This window comes from Mixophyes fleayi, chromosome 9 (genome assembly GCF_038048845.1).
Source record: "Mixophyes fleayi isolate aMixFle1 chromosome 9, aMixFle1.hap1, whole genome shotgun sequence".
Taxonomy (NCBI): Eukaryota; Metazoa; Chordata; class Amphibia; order Anura; family Limnodynastidae; genus Mixophyes; species Mixophyes fleayi.
The window spans coordinates 84,226,428-84,248,321 of record NC_134410.1 but is presented as its reverse complement, the minus strand read 5'-3'; the positions used below and the strand labels follow the sequence as shown (position 1 = coordinate 84,248,321).

Sequence of the window (21,894 nt, the reverse complement as noted above, 5' to 3'; positions counted from 1 at the left end):
AAAATCAGGGGGACCCCACGCAAAATTTTTCCCATATTTTTACGTAACCAGCAGTAGGCTGGCAGCACTAGGGTTAATAGTGAATAGAGGGGGGAACCGCACGCTTTTTTTTTTTTTTACTTTTAGTTATTATTATCAGTTCTGACAGCTGCCAGGACCTCCGGCTCTATAGCAGGGCAGTGTAACAGTGATCTGTTTACTGAACACGTATGTAGCGTGTTTTATCTGGCATTTTTTTAAAGCAAACTCAGGATAGTTTGCTAAATCGCATCTTCATACATTTGAGACTTGTATAGCTAGAGTGGCAAACAGTCGGGAGTTTTATCTCTATCGATTTTGGAAGTAGCAATTTTGACAGAAACACAACTCTGGCAATTTTACATAAAATCTCAGGTTCATACATCTGCGAGTTTCAACTCTCCCGAGAAAATCGCTGGATTTTCAAAATCGCACCTTAATACATTTACCCTCAGTTCTCTGAAGCAAGTGATGTTTATTTGCTCTTCGCTGGTTAAAGTTACCAGTGATTAGGTCAGATGAGATGAGAAGAACAACTTTTAATACAAAACAGAACCTTTTTTATACACGTTTGGAGATTAGTTTTAGCAGGAGGTAATCTGTCCTCCTGTCCCTTTAACCAATCTGGGTTGACTCATGCAGACTGCATGTGAATCAACCCAGAGAGGTTTAACACCTTTAACATTGCTGCTAATGGCAGGGGGCAGTATACTCCACCCCCCCTGTCCACGAACTGCCAGGGAGAAGGGGGCTCAGCCCACTCTCCTCCCCCAGGGCCTCTCTGTCTGGGGCGAGAGATTTATCTTTTAAATCTCCCGCCCAAAGTTACTTCCAGGGACCCTGCACCGTGGTTATGCTCCGCTCTCTGGCCGAAAATAGTACCTAGGGAGAGCAGCCAGATCCCGGGGCAGCAGTCCCTGCCCTGTCGCTAGTTGAAGCTCTTTGAGCTCTTAGGGTCTTAGCTTCCTGGGATCTCCAGGAGGCGCTGCACCATCTGGACCTATTTGACTCCAGGAGGCTGGTTGTTAAGTCCCTCCGGCATCCACTGAAGGGTGAAGGGGATCCAGAGCTGCCTCTGCAGCCCCAGCACCGGGTAAGTACTTTCTTTTTATTTTATACATATACATTTTACATTTTATACATTTAAACACACATTTACAATTAAAATATATATAGTTACACTCCTGGCGCTGAGCGCTGGTTCCTTACCAGCGCTGCAGTGCCTACACATACACGTTTTTCATCTAAAATACATTTTTACATTACCCAGCGCTTATCGCAGGGTTTTAACTCTTTCCCTGCTGCAGTGCTGGGTGCTACCCACATTTAAAAATACATTTTTATCTATTAACAAAAACATTTTCATTAGCAACATATCACGCGGCGCCTAGCGCCAAGTGATTTAACCCCTCCCGGCGCCGGAGTCCATTTCAAGATGGCCACCACATTCGTGCGGTGGCCATAACTCAGGAGATGCGGCCACAGAAGGAAATAGATCTATTTATCAAACATGAATACTATTATTTTAATGTTGGTACCGGAGGGAGGCCTAATTATTAAATGTGGGTGCTATTGATTTAATGCCAGGGCTGGTTAGAGTTTTCTAAATTTCATGTACCCAATTTTTCCCCCAAATTGGGCCTCCAACATTCCAGGATTCAGACAAGCAGCAACTGATCTAATGAAATCAGCAGCCACTGGCGGTGAAAGTGATAAAAACAGATAGAAGAGAGCAGGACAGTCTGACAACTGTCCTGAATCTGTTGGGGCAGTCCCGAATTTGGGTGACTGTCTTGCTAAGCTAGGATTTGGTCCGACTACAAGGACACTTGGGAGGTATGGCCCACTTTACACTCTGCTACTCGTGAAGGCAGAGCTGCATGCAACTAACAGTAGTGAACACAGTTTTACCTGTATATTTGTCTAAAATGTGCCCCAGACCTCCAGAGCCTTATTTCAGCTCTGGTGATACTTTAGTGGTTCTTGCATTGATTCCATTGCCTGCCTTCTACCTTGCATTGGTCCCATTCTCAGATCACTTTGTAGAACATATGGCCAGCCCCCATTGCACCGACAATATTATTAATCCTTCCTTCTTTGTACTTAGTATATCACCATCAAACCCTTGGAATAGCTCTCTCCTTCACTTATGACATTGTCTGCCAACCCTCCCTGCACTGTTATTAATTCAAATCACCACCAACACTGGACACATTTAGGGCTCATATACAATTGTTGCAAAATAAGTGTTTTCTTGCAGATGCTTGCAAAATTTCACCTTTGTGGTGATCGCACTGGATAGCCATTTATTATAAGGATTATTTTTAATGCCTTTTTTTTAAAACACACAGTACACATATTCATATATTATAAATAGAGAAATTTTACTGGTAGTTTGCATCTCAGGACATCAGAGAAGATGCAACAGTGGGGTAAGGTGTTCAGATGTTGCTCTGGCAGACTGATCAAATACAATTGTGCCAACATGTTTCATAATACTTAAACTTATTAAACAAATCCAGGGGATTTTGAAAGGATGCATTAGTAGGCAACTAAACAAGTTTGAACACAGAGGTATAAACCAGTCACAAATCATCCAAAACGATTCTTGTATTTTTATAGCACAGGACTGGCAGCTTTTCCCCTGCATTGCATTAGAGATGACCCACTGTGTCATAAGTCATAGTCCCGCCTACTTTTGTGTTGGCTCCACCTCCAGTTGACTTGGTTCCATCCACAATAAGTTCCCATTCTGCCCCTGGGTGTAAAGGTTTTTTTCAAATTTAACCCCTATATTAAATCTTATATTTCGATAAATATATTATCTACCCAAGTGCATTTTTCTGTTTATTCAGACATACCAAAAATCAGTGCGAAATTGCTATGAAGAGAGAATTATCAAGGTGCTATCACATTTATTTCTTTTACATCTGTATGTCACTAAAAAGATAATAACAAGTGAATATTCATGTGCATGTTGTAAAATCATGTTACACAGTGCTAGTCTCATAACATACAGAACTAGAGCTAGATAAAATGTCTCTAGAGAAAAAGGTTACTACCCACAATCCTTGGCTGCAGTGGAAGAACAGTCTGCTTTGTAATTCTGTAAGAAAGACTTAAGCTGCCTTTTAAAACTGCAGTGTTTGAAACAGACGGCTTGAAATGATGCGCCTGTTATAATTTGGTTGATGAATCTGATTGTGTTCGGACAGTGGTTCAGTAAAGAACAAAAGGATTCCACAGAGGAAATGATGTTGAGATGCTCTGCCAATCAAGCTGAGACAAAGGGTGTAGCTTCCTTAGAATAAAAGCTATTTGTAAAACAGCTGTGTTTGACGGGCTGAGACAGGATACTCCTGCTGTAGAGGTGACTATACACATTATTGTTGTTCATATATCTCTTTCCTACCCGAGATTGTGATTATTATGATCCCATACATTTATCTCTACAAATTAAATTAACCTTTGCTTATTTTCATAAAGCTGTGTATTTAGCTGGCAGCAGAACTCATTTATGTTTCTTTCTCATTCATTGTTTTTTTTCATTAAAGCTAGCATCAATGTAAATAATTTCCAGTCATGGAAATTGTAACTATTAACAAGACTACCCTTTAAATGATATTGAATGTGATGTTTCTCAATTGGAGTAAGTGAATTTGTTTGTGTATTCTTTACTGCAGGTGGTTATGTGACCTGCAGTATGACTTTTAACACCTTTAATCTTTGAGAAGCTTACTGTGAGTAATGTTTCCTCTTTCATTTTATTAAAAGGAAGTTGTATTTGCCATCAATCAATTAATAAAAGATGTACAGTAGCATATTGTTTACCTATCTTAATCATTAAATTAATTTGTCCGTGTCATGGATTACATATGTTTAGCTATATAATTGTAATATTGCACTATTTTAACAATATGTTTACTGAACACCAATTTGCATTTGAAGCGTAATTATTTGCTGTTGAAGAATATATTTTATGAATCTATGCTCCATATTATCAATAAAACAACATGAACTACAAAGTGGTAAATAATTCAGTATTAGTTTGAAACAAAAAAAGAGAAAAGTATGAATGAGCAGCACGCTGCACTCCAACTATAACTGAATTTCATCTCCCAAGTCCAAGCATTTAAACATATATAAAAATGTACACTGTTGGAAACATAACACAAGCCAATGTTTGCTTCTGTAAATACAAGGCTATTGTTCATGATCTCCCTATTTTAAAATGGAGTCTTAAACAGCGTCGTATAGGGAGTACGTTGCAGATGGAGGATACAAATTACATGCAAAAATACACTGGAATATATAGATTTGCTTAGCAGCAGCTCTGTGTATTATTGAAAATATGTATGACAAGAAATTGTTCAGATCTTAAACGTATTGCAATTATTTGAAAAATATAAAAATTGAAAATAAAATTAAAATGATGTTCAATAAATACTTATGTACTGTTCCTTTTGCAGTATAATTGAAATCAAAATACTGATTAAAAAAGTCAAGGATGAACCATACTAATTGTCTACTCTAAAGACTGCAAGGTTTAAAGGCTCCTCAGACACTGATTTGGGAAATAGTTAATGTTTCCAAGAGCTGGTGATATGGAAAATGGAGATACGCCAAGATGGGATTGTTGGAGAGATGGTGGTTATTTAGTGGGTGCAACCTCCAGCTTCCTGTCCACAGTTTTCACCTTTCCCATTTACAAAACAATTTTTCGACAGCAGCTTCACACACTGACCATACAGGATGCCACACATCAGTTGAGCAAAGAAGGTATTAAACATCTTTACCGTGGCCTGATACCCCCTCTCATGGCAAAAACTGTACAAGGCACTTTACTTTTTGGTACCCAGGGGAGTTTCCAACATTTTTTCTCTAGAAGCAATACAACAGGAGTTAAATCTTGTGTCCTTTCAGGATTTTTATCTGGGGCAATAGAAGCCATACTCCTTGTACCATTTGAAAGGATACAGAACATTCTGCAGGATGGTCGTAACAATGCCCGATTTCCAAGTGCCAGCTCCATCTTGCAAGAGTTCCAGACCTACAGCAAAAGACAATGGCTAACAATTGGAGTTTACAGAGGTTTCACAGTAATACTTGTCAGAAACATGCTGGGAAGTGCTATTTTTCTTTCCTGTAAAGAGCCAATCAGAGATATGTTGAGCATTCAAGGTCTTCCAGACTGGGCACCCTCTCTAGGCTCTGGTGCTGTAAATGGAGCATTTACCTCATTGGTGCTTTATCCACTGAGTGTTCTGGTAGTAAACATGCAGGCAGAGGTAGGGAATGGACTGCCTTGTGTTAGGGAAGTGGCAGTGAAAGTGTGGAGAAAAAGTGGAGGAAGGACCTCACTGCTGTACCGTGGAGCATCTCTTATTGTCCTTCGTTCTTGTATTACTTGGGGTTTCACAAATTCTATTCATGATACACTGAGCAGACAGTGCTTGTAAACACAGGGGAAGAAATGTAGCATTCCTGAAGTACCAATGAATTATATTACACCTTTATAGAATGTATTGCCCTTTCTCTCTCTATATATATGTGACTGTCACCAAATTACAGTAATATTTGAGCAAATAATTAAAAGGGAAATATTCTATTTATTCTGGCATATAGGACATACCCATTTATCAAAAATATATTTGTGTGCTTACACATAGAAAGAAAAATAATGTATAGCACCAAGCATTTTCCATGTGCAAATTCTTCTGCTTTTTCAATACTGTACAAGCTGATTTGTAGAACATTTGTATATTTACAGATGAAAATAAAATATAAATGAGCAAAAAACAAAGAAACATCCCAAATATCTACCTATTACTACCATAGTACCACCACAGAAATATGTAATAATATTATATTTCCATTTCCAGAATTCCTTGGTTGATGTGCACATATTCATTTACTTCCCTTCAAGTACCTAATACTGCCACTTCAAAACTGGTGACAATTTTGCATCCTTTTTGACACCTGGGGGTTAATTTATCAAGCTGTGGGTTTGAAAAAGTGGAAATGTTGCCTATAGCAACCAATCAGATTCTAGTTATCATTTATTCAGCACATTCTACAAAATGACAGCTAGAATCTAACTAGTTGCTATAGGCAACATCTCCACTTTTTCAAACCCACAGCTTGATAAATTTACCACTGGGTGAAAACTACAAAGTAAGGTGTGCCTACTGAAATGTGCACTCTTCATAACACATCCTGTACACTTGCACAAGTAGGTATTCTCCTGTTTTCATGGACCAGGAAATGTATGTGCTCCTTGAATTGCATTTGGTGGCCAAATAGGTGCATTTGTAAAAAATAAAATGCTATGTGGTTTGCATTTTTTTTTGCAGGTTGTGAATAGCTTGGATGTGAAACAAAACTTCTCTGTTAGGTATTAAACACTTTCTTTTCTTCAGTATTTACCAGAGAGGAACAATTGGTAGGAGTAATACATAAAAATGGAAATGAAACCATGCCATTAATTAATATTTGGTTGTCAGAGGAAGAAGTTGAAAGGCGACTGAAGAATATTAAGATAAATAAAGCTCCAGGTCCAGATGGCATACATCCAAGGGTCCTTATGGAGTTAAACTCGGAAATAACTAGACCGCTATTCTTAATTTTCAGAGTTTCAATCTGATCAGGCTCAGTACCAAGGGATTGGCGAATAGCAGATGTGGTGCCGTTGTTTAAAAAGGGGACGAGATCACAACCAGGGAATTATAGACCTGTTAGCCTGACATCAATAGTGGGGAAACTACTGGAAGGTATTTTAAGGGATAGTATTCAGGATTACTTGGTACGCAATAAAATTATTAGTGGGAATCAACATGGATTTGTGAGGGATAGGTCATGTCAAACTATTCTAATTAGTTTCTATGAGGAAGTTAGTGGGAACTTAGACCAGGGCAGCACAGTAGATGTGGTCAACTTAGATTTTGCAAAGGCCTTTGATACAGTGCCACACAAGAGGTTGGTTTACAAAATAAGGGAACTGGGTCTAGAAATCAAAATTTGTACTTGGATCGAAAACTGGTTAGAGAATAGGGAACAGAGAGTTGTGATAAATGGAACATTTTCTAATTGGTCAAAGGTCTTAATTGGAGTACCTCAAGGTTCCGTGCTGGGGCCACTCCATTTTAATATATTTATTAATGACCTTGGTGATGGTTTAGAGAGTAAAGTTTCTATTTTTGCAGATGACACTATACTCTGTAAAGTAATAAAATCAGAGCAAGATGTAGCTTCTCTACAGAGGGACTTAAATGAACTGGAGGATTGGGCGGCCAAATGGAATATGAGATTTAACAGATAAATGTAAGGTTATCCAAAGGGGTACCACTGCACCAGATGATCGCTATTACTATAACCAGATAATTAACTATTATTTATATTATGTTTAATGGTATTACTGGATGGTGCACTCACACACAAGTTAATCTAATGTTGTGAAAGAAAGGAAAGGGAGAAATGTGCTAATAGAGGCACTCAGCGATCTTGAATTTATTAAAATATCTGAATCTTTATTAATCAATCTTAGAATTAAAATTTAAAACCCTCCAAATGTAATAGCGAAATATAAAACCAATAAAGTGACAACTAAGTGAATTAAAATAGCAAAATAATTTGCTAAGCCCCGCTACTCTATATATAGTATTAATGTAGTTAAATAATCATTGTATTCCTCACTTCATTCTAATCCCATCCTAATCAAATATAACAGTGTTGTTCACCTAATGGTGATCGTGATATGGCAGTAATAAGTCAAACTGTCTGCATATAACAAGCTATATGGCTTTGCTACGCATATGGTCTGGCATAATTTCTCTGCAGCAATTTTACCCAATAAACTGAGTCCTAATAACACTCTAACTTGTTCTCAATACTCGGTCTAGTAGTTATTAAACACCTGATGTGGTACTACTGATTGCTATAAGATCTCAATCCTGCCGTTTGAACACCTAATATGGTCCTGTTAACTGCTGCGAGATCTCAATCCTGCCGTTTGAACACCTATTGTATTGCTACTGGCTGCTGCTGGATATCAACCCTGCCGTTTAGATAATCTCACACACAAACACTGTTAAATTGTATAAGGTAAGGGTGAACACTGTCTATTCTTGTCTGGTAAGTCTATTTGTCAGACTCCTAGTATACTACTGGTAACTGCTACAAGATCTCATTCACATGTTGTATACTAACACGCCTGCCTGCTAGTATAACAGGCACACAAGTTAAAAGTGAGGATATTTTGTAGCGAGGCAAACGCCAATGCGCGTTTTGCTACTCGCTTTTTCAAGGCCTTGAAAAAGTGAGTAGCGAAACGCAATCTATAAGTTAAATGGAATTAATTTAGGATAATCTATAATGGAAAAGGATTTGGGAGTGCTTGTAGACAGTATAATTAGCAATAGTGCTCAATGTCATGCAGCAGCTGCAAGGGCAAACAAACTATTGGCATGCATAAAAAGGGGCATAGATGCAAGGGAAGACAGTGTAATTTTGCCACTGTGTAAATCGTTGGTAATACCTCATCTTGAATATCCAGTATAGTTCTGGGCACCAGTCTATAAAAAAGATAATTTGGAGCTAGAAAGGGTTCAGAGAAGGGCGACAAAATTGATAAAGGGTATGGAGTCATTAAGTTATGAGGAAAGGTTAGCCAGTTTAGGCATGTTAACTTTAGAAAAGAGGCGTTTAAGGGGAGATATGATTACTATGTAGAAATACATTAGGGGTCAATACAGAGAACTTTCATGGGAACTTTTTACCCCAAGGACTATACACAGGACACATGGTCACCCCCTAAGGTTAGAGGAGAGGAAATTTCATAGCCAGCAAAGGAAGGGGTTCTTTACAGTAAGGGCAGTCAAGATATGGAATTCATTTCCAGGGAAGGTTGTGATGGCAGATTCAATAGATATGTTTAAGAAAGGGTTAGACAAATTTTTAGCGAAAGGTGTATCCAGTGATACGACCGTTAATTAAACTGAAGGATAGTAGTGGATATAGGGTAAAAATAGGACTGCAATATTGAGTCTGGGGGGATTTTCACAATTGAAACAGATTGGCGGTTGCTTACTCTGGATCAATTTCAAATATAAGTGAAGGATTGCAGGAGATCCAAAATAGGTTGAACTTGATGGACTGGTGTCTTTTTTCAACCTCATCAACTATGTTAGTATGTTACAGCTTATTTTTTAAAATACTTTAATTTCCCTCTTGCATGACATTTTCATTAGCAAGACAGCCAAAGCATATTACTTCATCATAATAAACAATTTTCTTTTGTGATCATAACAGCAAAGTGACAAGAACTTTCAGAGTTGATGGCTAATAGTCAGCAAAGAATTCTACAGCAGAACTGATGTAAGACATCCATTTATCAATTTTATTATTAAGAATAATAATAATATAGTTGGTACTTCTTAGTTATGCAGGCGCCACTTGGACTCCACCCACCTGTCATATGGGCTTCTCCTCTGTAGCTTTCCAGTGTTTCCCTAGTCCACCACTCATGCTCCGCCACCCTCTTGCTTTCCACCTCCTTCACAATGTTCTTAAGCAGCTAGCAGGCAGTGGCAGTAGTGCTGCAGGACTTCTGAGGAAGGCAGGGCATATTCAACCAGCAGGAGAATAAAGGGGACTAAGCCTGAATAGCAAGAGAAGAAAGTGTTTGGGTGTTGGGCGGGATGGATTTAGTCACTGTGCCCGCTAACCAATTGCTCTTGATAACCATCAACAGTAGGGCAGAGTCCATATAGCACCCATTTTTTTAACAAGTACCATTGTAATTCATATATTTAGCTACACTGTAATGTTAACAATGAAAGACATGACAAGGTCACACTGGCAGTCAATTGTGTATATATATATATATATATATATATATATATATCCTTTTGGATGTAAGCTCTCATGAGCAGGGCCCTCTTTCCTTGTGTGCTCCTTCTAATTTTCCATCACCCTCTGTACCTCTTGGCCTGCTTCGCTAGCCCTGTTTTCTTAAGCTTCGGCTTCGGCTTTCTTCTCGCTGATTTCTACCTTTCCTTTCACTATCTGTCACAGAAATAATCTGATTTGCTTTACCCTTTCACCTGTGTTTGTATTTATTTTTGCATCATGTTGTGTCTTGGTTCTCTGTTTTTTGTGTATGTAATGTACGGCGCTGGGGACCCTTTGTGGCACCTTATAAGTCAAAGATAATAATAATAAAAAAATATACACATATATATCTATAATATAAATGTCTAGTGGCGTGTGTTAGTCTGTCTGTGTGGAAAAAATAAAACTAAGCTGCAGCGCCACCTGCTGGGCGGAGTTATACACTGACCTACTAAATTCTTAGTGTGTGTGGAAAAAAAAAATCAGAAAGGGCTGAAATTTGGTATACTAAGATGTTATTAATTTGTTAATTTAATTTGTTAATTGTTAAAAGTGTTTATAAAGATTTTGAAAAAATATATATATATTTCTTGAAGGAGAAGTGACAGTTGGGAGTGGCTGGTGGTTGCCGGGGGTGACAGTGAGGAGTGGTTGGTGGTTACCGGGGGTGACAGTGGGTAGTGGTTGGTGGTTGAGGCCTGGGCTATGGCCCAAATGCATGACAAGAACCTTTTTAACACCTTAAGTAGCTTGATTTGACTAGAATGCATGAGTATCATGCACAGGTTAACTTGTATATATATATATATATATATATATATATATATACACATACCTACATACATACATACATACATACATACATACATACATACATATACTTATACATCACCACTGGTTATGCAACACTTTTCATGAGGAGTTTGGAGTCTAGTTAGGTTTATAGGAAAACAAACAGAAAAAGCAAGAGGCAATTTAGTGCATATATCAGCTTTGAGCACATAAGTCTAGGTACAGAACAGGGGTCAAGGGCTGATTTTACTGCTTCACTGAGCAATACAGGGCAATAATTGCTTTAAATATGAGTGCTTGAAATTACACCAGAATAAAAAAGAGCAGAAGCAAATGACAAATGGGGTCTAAAGTTAGTGGTAAGTCAATAATAGAATATATTCCAGATGAATGCCAGAGGCTAAGAGCCTAATATAAATATATAGTGAAAAGAACCATTTAACAACAATAGGGAGATCCTGTAGAGTTGGAAACATAGAAAAAATGAGAAAGACTGCTTCATTTTTCTTTTTCTTTAGGGATTGGAGGGTTTGGAATGGGGGGGGTTCTACATCAGGGAGGTGTGTCCCCATTCAGGGGACCATTACACACAGATGAGATGAGCGGAAGGGAGTTTAGGTAAAACAAGGGAAAAGGAGATAAAAGAAATAGTGTAGCCCAATGTAAAGGTGAAGAGTCACATAAATGAGTAGAGGAGGAAGTCAGAGGGTAAAAGCAGGAGGTAAAGATGAGAGAGGGGGGGGCACAGGAGAGTTAGAACGTGCCAGGTGTGGTCCGACCATTATAGGAATACCAATGGTCCCAAACTTTGTGAAATGCAGGAACTGTGTCATGAAGGAGACTTGTCACATATTCCATGGAAGCAGCCAAATTCTGTTTACAGCCACTCTAGAGGATTGCAGGGCTTTCTTCCAATCAGTAGCTATCTGAAGTTTAGCTGCTTTGTATATATGACGGATAAGCTTATCTGATGATTTGGGGATCCCTTTTGTAGGTTGACATAAAAGTACACATAACGGGTCCTTTGGCACAATGATTGTAGTAACCTGCTTAATCAATAGTAATACATAATTCCAGAATCTTGATACTAGTGGGCAATCCCACCATATATGGATAAAGGTACATACTGAGCCACAATTTCGGCAGCAATGGTCGGTGGTGTCGCGGTAGATAGAATGCAACCTCGCTGGAACCATGTACCATCTAGTATAGATTTTGTAAGTATTTTCTCGAATGGCTGAGCTAGTGGAAGATCCTGCTACCTTTTTCTGAATGAGCGACCACCCCTCCTCGTCCAATTCTACTGCAAGATCCTGCTCCCATGCCTGTTCAAAAGGTTCTATGGGAGGGGATGAGGAGGACAGAAGAGAACTATAAAGAATTGAGATATAGCCACATCGACCCTGGCTATAAATGTAGTGGCATTCAAATGGCGTTGGGGGACGAAGCTTGGATGATTGTGAATGGGCTTGTATAAAACTTTTCGTTTGAATATAATGGAAGAATAGGCTGTTGGCAAGATCATTTTTCTCTTGCAGATCCGCAAAAGATCGCGGTGCATGTTCACCTGATAGGTGGAGGAAACTGTCTAGTCTCACCTTCTTCCAAGGGTAAACAAAAGTTCTAAAACAGCCCAGCGGGAACCGAGGGTGTCTCCAGAGTGGAGTAAGTGGAGAAGGGTAGGGGGCCAGCATATACGGCTTTTCAGTTTGTCCCATATTTCCAAGGTGAAACGAATGGAGTGAGTAGTGTAGGCTGAGGCTGGTCTGATGTTCTTAGGGATTTAGGGTAGAAAGCTCACTCCCACATCACCCATTTTTAAGCCCTAAAGGTGACAGCCAAGAAATAAGGTAGGTCAACTGTGTGGCGTGATAATATTTATTAAATAAAGGGTTGCCTAGGCCCCCTCTATTTTTGGTTTTAGCTAAACAGAACCTGCTACTTCTGGGTCTGTTACCATTCCACACAAATTTACCACAGAGAGATTGTATAGAGAACAGAAAGGAATCTGGGATTTTAACAGGTAGAGATTGAAATAAGTATAACACCATGGGTAGGATATTCATTTTAATGGTATTGAACCACGAGATGCAAAGAGGAACTCCAGGTAAGTAGATCTTGTTTGATAGTTGATATCAAAGGGAGGTAGTTAGTCTGGAAAAGAGTTTCATAAGAGTTTGTGAGAGAAATGCCCAAGTAGCGAATTGCACGGGGGTGCCACTGAAAATCAAAGTTGAGTTCTAAAAGTTTCTAAAAGTGTGAGACGGGAGATGTAGAGCGAGCGCCTCTGATTTAGAGTTATTCACTTTATATCCAGAGAGAGTACCAAAATTCTGCAATGCAGCAAAAATATTAGGAAGGGAAGTCTGGGGTGAGGATAAGGTTAGGAGGACATCGTCCGGGAAGAGAGAAATCTTATATTGATTACTTTTAACCTGGGTTCCCTTCACATCCTGGTTCATCCGAATTTGGGCAGCAAGTTGTTCAATATATAGCACATTGATGAGGGGGGAAAGAGGGCAGCCCTGTCTCGTCCTGTTACTGATACCAAACACGGAGGAACTCAAGCCATTTGTTGAGATCGAGGAGGACAGGGAATGATATAGAGCTTGAATACCTTGATGAAAATTACCAAAGAATCCATAGGTTTTAAGGGTTTGAAACATGAATGTCCATGAGAGCCTATCAAAGGCTTTCTCGCCATCTAGCGCTAAAATCACAGAGGGGATTTTTGAGTGGTTAAAATGGGAAATCAATCTATCATCCTCCTGGAATTAGCAAGAGCTTGTCTACTAGGGATAAAACCAATTTGATCTGGATCGATAAGTTGTGTCAGGTGGCTATTTATCCTGTTTGCTAAAATCTTAGCGAGTAGCTTGATGTCCGTGTTTAGTAAGGAGATGGGGTGATAGTTGGTGCAGAGAATGGAATTTTTATTGGGTTTGGGTATAATTATAATGTTGGAAGTGTGGTATCTCGGTGAAACTTCCCCCCGTGGAGAACAAAGTTAAAGGTAGATAGTAAGTGTGGAAACAGAATGTCCGAAAAAGTCTTGTAATAGGAGATAGTGAATCTTTCAGGACCAGGAGACCTAGAGGCTTTTTGGGCCTTTAGGACTGCTTTGACCTCCTCCACATAGATGTCTTCATTCAATTTGGAGGCTATTGTTCTGTCTAATTTTGGGAGTTTACAAGCGTTTAAATATTCCACTGAGTGGTCCAACCAGGGGTTGGGAAATATGTCTGTATGGGTTACAAGTTGAATAGTTTTACTACATCCCACAACCATATAAATTCTGGAGTAAGATTTATGTGGATGTGAGTAGAAAGTACAATCTCAAGATGAGGGGTTGAGAGCCCTCCATGTATCAAACAGACCAGCCCCAGCCATGTGTTTGAGTAACGCTTTTGAGTGTGAAGTAAGTGGGGGTGTGTGTCTCACACACCTGATCTGTCCAGTTCCTCTGACAAAATTATGTTAAAATCCCCACCGATCAAGAGGATGCCTCTTTGAAATTTATTCAATTCCAAGAAAAAATTATTAAAGAAACTAATCTGCCCTGAGTTAGGAGCATACAGACTCGCCAAGGTAATAGTTTGGTACCCTACCTGACCCACCAGTATAATGAAGCAGCCCTCACGATCTAGAGTAGAAGCGGTAAGCTGAAAGGGTACTGAATTCCTGATCATGATGGCAACTAAATTTCTCTTGGCAGGCAGGGAAGCATATTCTACGGTGGGGAATCTACGAGAGGACATGGAGAGGTGGTCGCTTTGCTTGAAGTGCGTTTCCTGTAAAAAACCCAAAATCTGCATTTAAGTTCATAACAGATCTATTTAAAAGTGATCTCTTCTGTGGGGTATTAAGCCCTTTAACATTAAGGGATACAAAAGTGAGGGACATGGTTCCACACGATAGTGCTAGAGAACATTTAAGGATGAGAAGAAAGCCGAAAAAGAGAGGATGGAGAAAAGAGAGGGGAGAAAAACAGACAGTGTTTTGAGTGACAGAGAGGGGGGGGGGGGCGGGAAATGGTTTGTGGAAGGGGGAAATAAGGGTAAGTAGTGGTCAACTATTTTCCTCAACTGAAAAGATGAGGGGAAAAGCGGCCACTGAGGTTGAACTCACAGATAAGTAGGAGGTTGGTCCGTCCTAGTTGGTGCGGATCGAGTGGGCTCAGAGGTTGGAATTGCGATTCTTTGAGTGCAAAGTGATAGCAAAAAGAAGAGGGTGGGGACTGTCCCTATACTCCTAGGGCCTGATTCATCAAGGTGCGCAAACGCATACGCATCTGCTATGCATACTTTGAGTGACGCAAACCGATATGTGAGTGAAATAAGCATCTCAAACAGCAAAAACACACCCACTTGTGTTCCATTACAACTAAGTGACGGAAATAAGCAGTGCAAAAGTTAGAAAACACACCCACCTGCGCATCTTTAAACATGCTACACGCATAAGCGACGGCTCTCAACTGATTGACGGCAAGCTAAGCAATGTATACTTCACGCCCACTGTGAGAGGGACCAACAGTTTGTTTATACACAACACAACAAACATGCCTGGGGCTTTTTTTACGAGATACCTCTTTACTCATTAATCACTGTCAATTAACAATGATCTGGGATACTCTCAAAGTTGTTTTTCCTTTGCTACTAATTAGCAAAATACACACTTTTAACAAACACATTGCTCAACATCTGTATTGGCTTTCAAGTCGCCGTATAGTACGCAAAATGCATGGACATGGCTACATTAAAAATACATGAATAACGAATGTACCAAAATGTATGTGGTGAAAATACATATTGCCTTTTCAGCAAAATGAAATGCATAGCATACTCTTCAATAAATGATACACACAAGAGTGTTTACAACCGCCACACAGAGAAAGGGTTTCTGTCTGGATTAGAACTCAGGAATGACTGTATGCAAAGTGGGACAGCTACCCACTAGTACAACCTTCAGTTGTGAAAAAACACAGACAACACTAACAATACAGCATGCGTGCTACACAGACATCTCACACTTAATACTACTCTTCATTATTCACACTAATTACTCACAAAATGCCAATCTCACAGGTAGCTCACTGATTAGCACTTTGGACTCACAACACAGCTGACATGAGTTCAAATACCAAGCACATAACTAATGTGTGGACTGGAATTATTATTCTAACAAGAAATGCAGGAATGTGACACAATGGTTTCATTTTGGGGTTGGGATTTGTTATACACGCTCAACCATATTGTAAAATATGCCCTCTGATTTATCCTCTATTGAAAGTAAATCTTTATTTGGAGGGAAAATCCGAGAAGCCTCACGGCCTACACTTCACATGCACATTATTAGGTGCATGCTGACATTGAGTATTCTGAATGTACTAAGAGGGGGGTGTGTGTTGTAGGTGACAGCTTCCTTGGAGTTAAATGCAACATTGTCAGCAAATAGACTTTCATCTGAATCCACGGCGTACACGTTATGTCATGTACTCAGCTTTATCCAAACAGGCCGCTCTCCACACTCCAGTACCATGGTCCTTTGCCTCGCTTGCACTTCTGCCTTACACCATTGACGCCACTTCTGGGTACACTTTAGAGGTTCTCTTCAATGTGTGACTGGCTTTGCTCTGATACTTGAACGTTACCTTGGACTATCACTACAATGACATATGTATTTGCGGGAATTGGTAACTAGCTAGGGCGTTTGCCCTTTTTGGAATGTTTCTTGCACACAGGGCCTACAGATGTAATACCTCTTATAGGGGTGGCTTGTTCGTGGAGGGCACATGTTTATTTTTGATTACATGCAAAGAGCAAATCACAATCTTTTCTGCTACCGAAATGATGATGGACTTCAAAACAAACCCTCTTATTTAAATGTTAATCTTTTTGGATTCTTATATACAATCTCTTTTGTCCTTACACCCACATGTAGGAGAATTAGATGAATAAACACACACACACACCAAGGTTGTTTTTTCGAAAATGTATATAAATTGGCATATAATAACAAAAATTAACATATTTACATGAATTAATCAAACTATTTACATATAAACTTAAGAAAAAAAACAAAACTATTCATACAAGCTCTCCCAATACTCCATTTTCTGCTCCAGCTGTTCCATTATTTTTTCTTGCTCCTTTTGGAGCTGCTTGATTTTTGCAAAGGATGCAGCCATTTCGGCCCGCATCTCTGACAAGGTTGGTGGGGGGAGGCCAATTGTCAGCTTCCTCCATGTATGCTGAAAAAAACCAGAAAATAAACATTGCATACATGTATACCTATTTTGTGTACCAGACTGGATTTACTAGAGATGTGTACTGTTACATTACTTTCAAATGTTAGGCCTCTAGGTACAAATGCATTTGGCCGCACAATAGACGTTGATAAGGCTTTGCTGTTGCATTTGGATACATGTTCTACATTTTGGTGTGGGCCGGGGAGAGGCCTGTGGACAGGCTGGTCTTAACAGCATTATAGGCCCCAAGGCAAAGCACTACAGTGGGCTATTATCTACACAACCACTCACAGGAAGTTACAGTAATTTTGTTTACATTTGAAGTAAAAAAAAAAGCCATTCATATACTGACACGTTCACAAGGCTATCGGGCACATTTGTGTTGGCCTGGCCTGCGTGGCCATGTGTTATGATGGCTCTGTCTGTGGTTGGAGTGGTTAAAGACGTTTACATGTGTAGGGCCATTTAAACCTATGACATTTAGGTTACCATTAAATCCACATGTGTGAAAGCAGGTTTTTTTTTTGAAGGATAATGGACATCTCAATCTTATCCAATTATGTCCAGCACTTATAGCACTTACTTACTATCTCCAAAGGCCTCTGGCTCTTGCCTGGCCGATGCTGCCTCCTGCCGACTCTCCTCCTCCAGCACCACCACCGGCAGACGCAGCTGGTCATCCTCCTGCTCCTCTGCCTCCACCACCTCCTCCTGCTCCTGCGCCTCTACCACCTCCTCCTGCTCCTCCTCCGCTGCCTCCGACTGGGACTCCACCACCACCGCCGCCACTGCCTCCTCCTGCTCCTCCTCCTCCTCTGTCTCCGACTCCACCACCACCAGCGCCACTGCCTCCTCCTGCTCCTCCTCCTCCTCCACTGGCTCCTCCGCTGCCTGCGCCTCCACCACTGCCCGGCGCCGTTGGCGGCGTTCCCAGCGTGCCTGGTCTGTTTGAAAAAAGGATTTTTAAAAAAAAGGGCATGTTAACACAAGCACAGCTTAAAAAAATGATAGTATTTGGAAAATCTGATGATCATACATGTTTAATCAACTTGGCATTAGCAGGAGTCAGAAATATTAGCTACTCCCAAAGCAAGGAGCTAAACATGATGGACACAAAGTATTTCACATGACCTGTCACAAATTTTTAGCTTTTCCATTGAGATGTGGAAATTCGCAGTGGCCTCATGGTCAGCACTTTGCTCTCACAGCACTGGGGTCATGAGTTCAAGTCCCTGATTATTGTTTAATATGTGTGGAGTTTGGCGGCTTGCTCCATATTTGCAAGTCTTGTCTACCACACTCCCCAAACATACTACTGGCCGGGTAATTTGTTTTTTGGACAAATTGCCAGTAGTATTTTTGTTAATGTTGGTAAATTTATGTCAGCAAACTCCCATGGGGCTGGTAATGATGTCAATTAGTTCTCTCTTTACAGGACCACTGAATTAGTGTATGGATCTTAAAATATGAGAATGTTGAGTATACTTTGGAAATCACCCTTTGTTGGGACTACCTCACAGTCTAAAATTGTCTAAATAGGCAGGTAAATAAAGATTGATTAGCTATATCTAGTACACTCTGTAATCTGTTTGCATCTTATGGGAGTTTTTAAAAATTAGTCTATACAGTAAGGTGTTTGGATTTTGAAACCTGGCTTTAAAATCTTTGCCGAATAATGACAACACATCTGCCACTAAAAAATGTTTTTAAGGTTAGACCAGCAAGTTACAGCACACGGGTTAAGAGTTAGAATGGCTGATTCCCAAACCCACCCTTAATAGTCAGATTTTTCACAATAAAACATTTAGGTCAGTAAATTGTCAGCAGACAGGAGGCAAAGCATTTTGGGTGCACTGGAAGGGGCATGTCCTTTAGAGTGTGCTTGCACATTGTTATGTAGGCCATGTCAGGTGATTAGGGTGAACATATTTACAAACATATTGCAAATATATATGTGTACACATGGTTTTTGCGATTAATAGAGAACTCACTTCTTATAATTTCCTGGCGAGGAGGCATATAAAACCTTCCCCAATTGGGTGAACGGTTATTGTGCCTTTGCGGCATGCTACATCGAGACGAGGCCGGAGGCGCATGAGGAGGTCTGGAAATATTTGTACCTCATTAATGAGATGTTTATTAATGATCGTCCAGGAACCTGGCTTAAATATGATGAGTTATTTCGAGAGAGGGTGGACGGTCGTGTTGACATGCCACTGGGGGTGAAAGACGTCGAGATTTGGATGCAACTTAACCGGGCAAGCTTAGCTTTCGGTCCAGGAGCGCAAGGGAATCGGTTTCCGCAAGGGGGGAGACGTAGTGCTCCCCAGTTTGCCAAGAACAGATGTTTCGCCTTTAACAATACGTCCTGTGGGCGGGGGGAAACATGTAGGTATCGACACAGCTGTACGTATTGCCGCGGACCACATTCTGCCAAGGAGTGTCCGAGGAGTTCCCCCGGTCTCGGCAGAGGTTGTGGCAGCGTCGGAAATATGGGTTAAGGGCCCTTCCCCTATTCGTATTGATTATTTAGAAAGATGGCTTAGATTATATCCAGATGCAGAACAGGCTTCTTTTCCCCCGGGAGGGTTTTCGTTACGGGTTCCGGTTGCCGATTGGGGCAACAGTCAAGGCCAGGGCGGTGAGAAATTTAAAATCAGCTTATATTTTCCCGGATGTCCTGGAGGAAAAGATTTGCGGAGAAATTAGCCTAGAACGCATGATCGGCCCTTTTAGCTCACCCCCCTTATCAGATTTAGTCATTTCCCCGGTGGGGATTGTTCCAAAAAAGGTTCCGGGTAAATTTAGTCTAATTCAACATCTGTCACACCCGGTAGGCGAGTCGGTTAATGACGCTATCGATCAGGATATAAGCTCGGTAGTTTATCAATCATTTGAGGAGGCCCTATTGATGGTTAGACACTTCTGCGCGGGAGCTCTCATGGCGAAACTAGATATTGAATCCGCTTTCAGATTACTTCCCCTTCACCCAGATTCCTTCAAATATATGGGGTTCCAAATTAAGGGAGGGTTTTATGTGGATAGATGTCTGCCCATGGGTTGTTCTTTGTCATGTGCCTATTTTGAAGCTTTTAGTTCCTTCCTTCATTGGGCAGTTCAAGCAGGGACAGGGCAGGAGGGCATCGCTCACTATCTTGATGATTTTTTGTTTGTTGGCCCGGCCGAGTCCTCAACATGTAAAGACCTATTGTTCTCCGCACAGGCCCTGTTCTCAATCACGGGGGTGCCAGTGGCACAGGACAAAACGGAAGGTCCAGTTACTTGTCTGGCTTTCTTGGGTATTGAGATAGACACAATGGCGGGCTGCTGTAGGTTGCCGGCAGATAAAATCATGAAGCTAAAAGGGATGATAGATAATGCTTTGTCTTCCCCCTCCCTTAAACTGAAAGAAGTTCAGTCCCTGTTAGGGCTTTTCAACTTTGCATGTAGAGTTATTTCAATGGGGAGGATTTTTTGTAGAAAATTACAGCTTTCTACAGCGGGTACGAACAGGCCGCATGCGTTGATCAAACTTAAAGAGGAGATCAGGCAGGATTTGTTGGTTTGGACATCTTTCCTGGGGAGATTTAATGGCATTAGAATCTGGCCTCCCCCCCTATTTCCACCAGGGATTTAGAGTTGTTCACAGACGCATCCGGGTCTAAATGTTTTGGAGCATACTTTCAGGGCGAGTGGTGCGCAGCTTCTTGGCCTCAGGAGTGGGTTGACAGCGATTTGATTAAAAACTTACTGGTATTAGAGTTATTTCCAATTATAGTGGCCCTGGAGTTGTGGGCTTCTCAGCTTAAGGGCCATAATGTTTCCTTTTGGTGCGACAATTTTTGAGTGGTCCAGGCAATTAATCGCCAGAGTACATCCTCAAGGCCAGCAGTGAATTTATTGCGGGTTCTGGTTCTTCGTTGCTTGGACTACGACATTAATTTTCGTGCTAAACACGTCCCGGGGATTGAAAATGGCATTGCTGACTCTCTTTCTCGCTTTGATTGGGGGCGGTTTAGATTACTGGCCCCGAGAGCTAATCCCGTAGGTATAGATTGTCCATTTTATATTTGGCAGATGATCGGTCCGGACTAAGGTTTTTGGCTGAAGCGGCCCTAGCTCCCTCTATGCTGAAGACTTACCGGTTGGCGTGGCAACGCTGGGAGAGTTATTTGGTCATTTCTGGTAGGCGATTAACGGCCAATGGTTCAGACATGGAGGAGTTCATGTTGAGGTGTTATCAGGAAGTGTTTAGCAAGGCGTCCATGTCTTCCACTTTAGCAGGTATAGCTTTTATGTCTAGAGTTCGGGGGTTAACGGATCCTACAAAATCCTTCCTGGTTAAGAAAGCCCTGAAAGGGTGGGCTAGGTTACACCCTGTTCCAAGAGATCACAGACGTCCCATTGACACTTGTTTGTTGTCCCGATTGATAGGTGTACTACCTGATATTATGATGGATGCCTTTGAAGCTTCCCTTTTTAGCACGACCTTTTCCATGGCTTTTCACGGGGCTTTGAGAGTAGGGGAGTTGGTTGCTCAGTCAAAAAAACAGTTAGGGTCAGCTATTTTAGCAAGAAATGTCATCATGAATTCGGATTCCGTTCAAATTAGGATCGCCCGGTCTAAAACAGATCAATTGGGAGTCGGTCATTGGTTAACCCTTTCAAAGCAGGTCAATGATAGGATTTGTCCGGTCAGGCTATGTCATCAGTTATCAGAAGCACGCCCACAGGCGGAAGCTTGGTTAGTTCACAAAGATAGTTCCCCGCTTACCAAGTTTCAGTTCCACGCCATTATGTGCAAGGCGCTAAAGGACCTGGGCTTCCCCCCCTCTGAATTTGGAACACATTCCTTTCGTATTGGTGCAGCGACAGAGGCAGCAGCAGATGGGGCTTCTAATTTAGCTATACAGGCATAAGGTAGATGGAAATCTAGTTGCTATAAGAGA

General features: G+C 40.8%; 1 protein-coding gene across 1 annotated transcript; it reads left to right on the top strand.

Moving 5' to 3' along the window:
- The first annotated feature begins 3,099 nt into the window (after positions 1–3,099).
- SLC25A53 (solute carrier family 25 member 53) lies at positions 3,100–6,318 on the top strand. The gene is made up of 3 exons (XM_075186051.1): positions 3,100–3,388; positions 3,702–3,758; positions 4,488–6,318. The coding sequence occupies exon 3, from the start codon at positions 4,602–4,604 to the stop codon at positions 5,475–5,477; it is 876 nt and encodes a 291-aa protein (XP_075042152.1). The 5' UTR covers positions 3,100–3,388; positions 3,702–3,758; positions 4,488–4,601; the 3' UTR covers positions 5,478–6,318.
- Positions 6,319–21,894: the final 15,576 nt, after the last annotated feature.